This window comes from Melospiza georgiana, chromosome Z (assembly GCF_028018845.1).
Source record: "Melospiza georgiana isolate bMelGeo1 chromosome Z, bMelGeo1.pri, whole genome shotgun sequence".
Classification (NCBI taxonomy): Eukaryota; Metazoa; Chordata; class Aves; order Passeriformes; family Passerellidae; genus Melospiza; species Melospiza georgiana.
The window spans coordinates 29,246,394-29,253,934 of NC_080465.1; the positions used below are offsets into that span (position 1 = coordinate 29,246,394).

Genomic DNA, 7,541 nt, shown 5'->3' on the forward strand with positions numbered 1-7,541 from the left:
CATACGCTTTGTATTTCTTCTAGCAAGCATTGCTCCCTCAAAAAAGAAGGAAATAGCTGACGGTGCTTTCAGAGCGATGATTGCAGGAACGGTGGCCTGTTTCATGACGGCCTGTGTGGCAGGTACAGTGCTCAGGTTTGGTGTCCCCTACGGCCAGTGACCACCATGGGGCACTGCACCAGCACCATACTATATCCTCCTAGGCTGCCTCAGACACAAGTTTTTTTTTTTGCTTGGCAGGATTAAAAGTTGATATGAGACAAAAGTTTCTTGAAAACTAGAATTTGAAAAGATGTGAATATTTCAGTTCTTCTATTATGTCTGTGTTATTAGGAGAGGGGTATGGTGTTTTAATGGGGGAGTTTTTTGGGGTTTTTTGTTGGTCTTTGTTGTTGTTGTTTTGTGGTTTTTTTGTTGATTTATTTGTCTGTGCAGAATATGTGACTTATAAACAAAGCAATTTGTAGATGAATTGCAATCCCTCCTCTGCACCACTAGATACAGGAATAGAGAACCAATTTTGGAAAGTTTTGAACTAAATTTGGAAAAGAAACAGGAAAATGGAATGAAAGAGTGTAAAAGAGTAACAAAGGAGAACAACTCTTTGTCATAATGTTAAGTCAATATTTTGAGGGGACAATATTTCCACAGAGCACTTAGGCTTGTGAAACAGTCCTAAAATGGGACTCCACAGCTGATCATTATTTTCAAAACTTCAGCTTTAATTTGAGTGAAAAGTCACAATGCAACAGACATTTAAGGGAGTAAATTAAAAAGAACGAAGTAATTATTCAGAAGATTAATTCATTTATATGTTTCAGTAGATTATAAATTTATCCTCAGTACTTCACAATCCCTTTTCCAGCTCTCTTTCCTGAGCATGTGATATACAAAATTAGTATGACATGGAATGATGAAGGTTAAAGGTCATATTTCAACAGTGAAGAAAGATCTTGGTATTTTATGTAGCTAAAACCACTATGTTCGTTTCTACCCCAACTTCTCTATGCCTTGGTGTTCATGGTAGCAACAGAAACATACAGATTTTAAAGCTGAGCCCACACTATTTTCTGAAGGCTACAGAACAAACTTGAAATAACATTAGTCTCATAGCCGTCCATAATATTTTAATACATGACACTACTCTGCATAACTGAGGAACCAGGAAGCTCTACTAAAATATGTCATTTCACAATACTGATCTTAAGAATAATATTGTGAACAGCCACTGAGAAAATCTCTCTAAAATAATAGAATCTGCTTTGGAATGAAAATTGCATTCCACCCACTCCTGCCACGGCAAATGCTTTTCTTATGCTCAGGAGAAAGTAGAAAAGCCAAGCAATTTCTATTATCCCAGTTAAGATAAGAATGTATTAAAAACATATCCAAGTTCTACAACATTACATATAGAAGGAGGTATCACTTTCATACTTTTGTGTTTCCATTATTCCAGTGACTGATGACATTAGTATTAGTAGGAAATTTTAAAGAATATGTAGCAAAGCAAACTCAATTTAAAACAAAATAAGAAGTTCTGTATTTACTTGCACTTCTATAAATGCAGCATAGCTTCTTCTTAGTTAATGAAAACACACTGGCCCAGCAATGAGAAAGGCTCTACTACACAATATTAATATCATTAAAGGAGGCAGAAAACCAAAATGTATCCAAGTGTGTATCCATTGCTGTACTTTAATTCCTACATATAAAAAGTAGATAAATTGTTATGGTTGCTACTTAATTCAGTTTTTAAAAATGATTCAGATTAGAAGTCCTGCAGTTCAAAGGTTTTGACCTTGTACCTTTACATAACCACCTCAAATGGTGATTTTGCGTCAGACAGAATGGTTTTTTTGATCATGGCTTCATGACTCACATTCTCAAATCTTATCTTCCTCTTCATTATTTATTAAGAAAATTGTAACTTACTTCACAGGAATGCTGACTGTCCCTAGTCTGGAAGCTTCTTGCCACATCTTGTTAGGAAATGCTTCCAACTTCACAGATTTCCCTGCCAACAGCACAGAGCTAGTTGAATGCTGCCAGCAACTCTTCACCAGGTATTGAGAACCCTTTATCCTCTGGGAGTAAAATTTAGGAAGCTCATATCTTCTCTGAAAACCTAATGTTATTTTTATTTTTTGTATTTGGCTTTTTTTCTTTGGCATCTGCTTTCAGTGAATTAGTGTCTTTTAGAGGAATGGCTATTTTAGTGCTTTTGAATTGTCTTCCTCTTCTGGGGCATTTTTCCATTGCATGACAAACACCTGCACAATCAACAGAAAATTCAAAATATCTTTGAATTTTGAAATTTTCTCCTCATGAGAGGAGGGTCAAGCACTGATCTCTCCTCTTTGGTGTGACCAGTTACAGGACCTGAGGGAATGGCCTGAAGCTGTGTCAGGGGAGGGTTAGGTTGAGTATTAGAAAGAGGTTCTTCCCCCAGAGGGTGTTTGGGCACAGAACAGGATCCCCAATGAAATGGTCACAGCACCAGCCTGACGGAGTTCAAGGAGCATTTGGACAATGCTCTCAGACTCTTGGAGATTATGCTCTGTGCAGGGCCAGGAGTTGGCCCTCGATGATTCTTGGTTTATCTCAAACACTAAGAAAATAAATCAAATATTTGAACTAATATCAAGGTAACCTAGTATTTGAGGTTAGCAATAGCTGAAAAAAAGTGAGGAGCCTTTCCCTTCCTTCCCTCTTCTGTCTATAGTGTGACTAAAGATAATAATAATCAGGCTTGTTTATGTTGAAAACTTTACATGCATTTAAAGTAGAAAAATATTTCAAGATAAAGTATTTAGGTTATGGCAAGAACCTTTCAAATTGTCCTAGTATGCTTCCTTTTTTTCTTTCTTCTCCTTTTTTTTTCTTTTTTCAAAACTAATTACTTTAGAAATAAATGCTCTTAATTCATCATTTTTTCTTGCTATTGAAAATAGAAGAACTTACACAACAGATATCATGTCTGGGTACATTCAATCATTGTTATTTCTTCATTACTACAGCTTTTCCTCATAACACTAATTTCATATCTACCATGTTGCTACAAAGACAAGAACCTGCTCTATTTTTAGCAGAATCAGTGTTAAGCAGATGCTTTGAAAATGTAAAAATATTGAATAGGGAAATGAAGGACTCAATCATTTCAGTTATCTAGGTAGATGTACCAGAGGCATGAGGACTTGCTACAAAAAACCAAAAGTTATTCTGATAGAAAGGCAGAACATCTGGATGTGGCACTTGGCTGGAGTTGGGAAAGTCTTCTCTCTATTTTGTTTCTCAGGAAAATTTTAATACATCTAAAGTTGCTTTGGAGAAAGCGTGTGTTGCCGTGTGTGTGTGTGTGTGTGTGTGTGTACATACATATACTGCAGAGAGAGATTCTCATGACAAAATTCTGTGATTCTGTGAAAAGGAGTTTTATCTGATTTCTGCTTTATTTCTCCCGCAGTGCAAATCATTCAGAGGAGATCTTTCCCAGAGGAAACTACAGTCTCAATTCCTGGAAAGTGTGTTGCCAAATACTCAGTCAACCTGCTTTTCATTGCACTTAGGTTAAGTTTGAATCTTTTTGACAGGATTGATCATAAATAAGAACTGTGTTCCTTGGAAGAGAGGAAATAAAAAAATTGCTTTACTACAATGAATGTGAATTTTCCCCATGCAATCTTTATTTTTCATCTCTTACCAGCCCAATTCCTCTACTTGGCTGGAATTATTTATAAATTAAACTGGCATAAATGGAAGACACCTCTTGCTGCAGAACTCTTCTCCCACTACAAAACAGAATAGAAGAACATTTCTAAGTCTGAGTCTCCTGCTTTTATTTCTACCCCGAAACTAACTAATTTGCCAGATTAAATTGCTATAAGCATGAAGAAAGTCACATTCAGAAGATTTGGCTGCCACTTACAGATAGCTATGAACTAGAAATAATATTCAGAGTTACCATCAATTTCTAATACTATTTCTGCCCTTTTTGATGGCAAAGAAGTCTTTACTGTTTACTGCATGAAGAGAAATGACTTTTCTGCAAAAGAAAATGCAGAGAAATTACTTTTCTGCAGAGAGATCTGCATTTTGTGCAGACATAATTCTATACATCCACATATATAGATATATACATATATATATATATATATATATATATATATATATATATATATATATATATATATATATATATATATATATATATATATATATATATTCCTACCAATACCTAGGTGGCTATAGCTGCACATGAACTGAGCTGCAGACCTGTCCTACCTCATCAGCTTGGCCACTGAAGCACCCAAACCGGGAGCTAGCAACCCTGCCACAGTCCTCCTTCTGCCCACAGGAGTGCAGGAAGTTGGTCACTCTTTACAGTTAACTCATATGAATGAAAATGTCCAGCCTCCAAGTTTCCTATATTAATTCTTTTAAATCTATGTTTTTAACCATTGTGAAAATTGATCATGAAGTCACCAACAAGGAACTTTTATACACATTTGACCTCTGTCAAATGCAGGAAAAATCAGGTCCATACCATGACTATTCCCTGTCAAGCAAGCTTAATGTAGGACACCTCCACAGGATCCCTTTGAAGAAGAAAGTGTGTTATGATTTTAAGCTTCAGAACTTTCATGGACTCAAAAACTGGTAAGTCCTGTGCAGAGGTAGGGAGAGAGAGTGATTACTAGCCTATGATGTTGTTAATGCTAAAGGCTTGGGAATAAAGGTCAGAACTAAATTACAGGAACATCGGAAAATTCTGACACATTCTGCAAATAAAAATTGTGCAGATGGTCTATTCAGGAAAAGCAATTACTAATTTTTTGAGCTTTCATTAATTACTGCAGAATCTTTTCCAGGAAATCCAAGTTCATTAGCTTAGACAGCTGCCAGTACAGTTATTTCCAGGGGGTATTTTTTTGAACTTGCTGTGAAAGTGCTAGTTTCCTGTAAAGCTAAGTTTATTAACTTAACCCCCAGAAAAGTTATAAATGTCAGCATTGCTACTACTTGTGATTTTTTATCTCTGGTTTTATATTGTTAGGTGTTTTTCTTTGGCCTCATCCACCTAGGAATGTCATCCTTAATTTTCAGTGGTTTTTAAGGATGCTGATAATGCTGATTAGGACAGATATATGCTCATATATTTAATGTGAATCCATCCTAAAGAAAATGCATGGATTTCGTCCATGAGTTTTATCCAGCATGCTGGTTAGAGCAGAGTTTGGATTTCAAGTAAGTTTAGAGTCTGAAGCCAAGTAATATATTATTTCAAGGAAAATTAATCAGAAACATTAGTTCTCGCTGTCAAAAAGAGCACACCCCATGTGCTCTCTTTACAAACCATCACGGGCACTCTTCTTCTTTGCTACTCCCTACCATATCCTACTTAATATCAGTCTTTTGAAATGGCTGCTCTTTCCATTTCACAATTGTATGCTGGGTAAAAGGGCTGCTTGTGCTAGTAAATACAATCGTGTATAAACTGCTAAAAAAGCTTTTCATAGAGCTGAAGCCTTCCTCCCACAGAAGAGGTGTGGTGTTTTTCTTTTCCTTTTTAAGACTCCTCTATAGATGGATTAGATGGAAGGCAATTTTTGCAGAATATATATGATAGTTCTCTACACCTGCTCAAAGAGATTGCCCACCTGGTTTGATGATGGCTTGATCTAAAGACAATATATGTGGGACATTACATCTTAGGTGTAGCAAAAACAGCAGTGAAAGCAGGAGGGAATTGCTACCAAGTACCATCATGTGTTCTGGTGACTATTTTCTCTCTGTCCTTCTGATGGTGCTAGGAGTCCAGTGTAGAACTCTTTGTGTTTCTCTCAACAAAAAAAGCAGAATAGTGCAGTTCACCAGCTTGGAGTTACCCTGGCAGCTTGGACCCTGAACTATCAGTGCCCAGGAACACATTTCTGACAATACCAGCAGCAACAAATCTGCATCATGGACCTCAAAAGAAACATTTGATTTAATCAAATGCTTGCTAGCACATGTGATGGGTTTACCTTGTGGTGAGATGGATGCCAGGTGCCACTAAAGTTGCTCTATTCTTCTCTTCTGCTGTACAGGTGAAAGAATATCCAATGAAAGGTCTATGGCTTGAAATAAGGACAGGGAGAGATCACTCACCAAGTACCATCATAGGCAAAACTGACTCCTCTTGGGGAAGATTAATTTAGTTTATTGATCAGTTCAGAGTAGGATACAGAGAAACAAAACCAAATCTTAAAAACACTCTCCCTGACCTCCCTCTGTGCCTTGTGATCAGTTTTACTCATGATTTTCTCTGCCTCCATCCCCACCACCCAGCAGCCCACAGTAATGAAGAATCGGGATTGTGGTGAGTTCATCACATGTCTCTACCCTTTCTTCTTCAGGAAGAGGAATCCTCACAGTCCTCCCCTGTTCCACTGTGGAATCCCTACTATAGCAGACAATCCTCCACAAACTTCTCCAATGTGAGTCCTTTGAGTCCTTCCATGGGCTGCAGTTTTTCATTAACTGCTCTAGCATGTGTCTCTTCCATGGGGTGCAGCCCTTCAGGAACAGGCTGTTTCATTGTTAGTCCCCAACAGGATCATATGTCCTGTCAGCAAACCTGCTCCAGTGTGGGCTCCTCTCTCCACATACCTACCAGGACCCTGCTCCAGCATCAACTCCTCTTTCCACGGGGCCATGGATCTTGCCAGGAGCTCTCCAATATGGGCTTCCCACAGGATCACAGCTTCCTTTGAGCATCCACTTGGTCTTGGGTGGATCTTTTCTGCATGCGTCAGGTGGATCTCTGCATCCCCACGGACATCCCTGGGCTGCAGGGGCACAGCTGCCTCACCCTGGGCTGCACCATGGCCTGCAGGGGAATCTCAGCTCTCTATCTGGACCAGCTCCTGGCCCTTCTTCTCCACTAACCTGGGAGACTTATCCTCTCATTTTCTCATTCGTCTCTTTTGCCTGGGAGAAGAATCTCATCTGTTTGAGATTCTTTCCCATCTCTTAGATAGTTATCACAGAGGCACTACCACTGTCATTGATGGGCTCGGCTTTGGCCAGTGGCAAGTCCATCTCTGAGCCAGCTGGCATTGGCTCCATTGGACATGAAGGAAGCTTACAGTAATTTCTCAAAGAAGCCACCCTGTAGCATACTTCCCTCTCCTCCTCCACTACCCAAACCTGGCCTCACAAACCCAGCACACACACTACATCTAGAGGCTCTAAGATGGAAATGAATATTTTGTCAATTCATAAATAATGAAGTCTATGTGGAGGTAGCTCTGTTTCAAAGGTCTTGCAAAAAAGGAGTTTAACTTCCCTTAAAATTATCAGAATGGCAGTGCACAATAGGATGGAACTAATGAAGGTGACAAGTGAATGAAGCATTAGTGTCATGACTCAATTTCTCACCCTCACAAGCTACCCACTGCATGTCAGTACATACCTAATAGCTTTGTGCTGTAGCTTTCACAGGATGTTAGTCACTAAAAGTCACTGGTAATAATTCCAGGAAAACTTACGCAGTTTTGTGT

The 7,541-nt window shown here is 38.6% G+C and overlaps 1 protein-coding gene across 1 annotated transcript in view; it reads left to right on the forward strand.

The window, feature by feature from the left end:
* Positions 1-3,566, forward strand: part of SLC28A3 (solute carrier family 28 member 3) — a 37,737-nt gene extending 34,171 nt beyond the window's left edge. The window contains exons 16-18 of the mRNA XM_058043683.1: positions 24-122; positions 1,940-2,063; positions 3,464-3,566. Coding sequence (XP_057899666.1) covers positions 24-122; positions 1,940-2,063; positions 3,464-3,566 — 326 coding nt within the window. The remainder of the gene's footprint in view (positions 1-23; positions 123-1,939; positions 2,064-3,463) is intronic.
* The last annotated feature ends 3,975 nt before the right edge of the window (positions 3,567-7,541 follow it).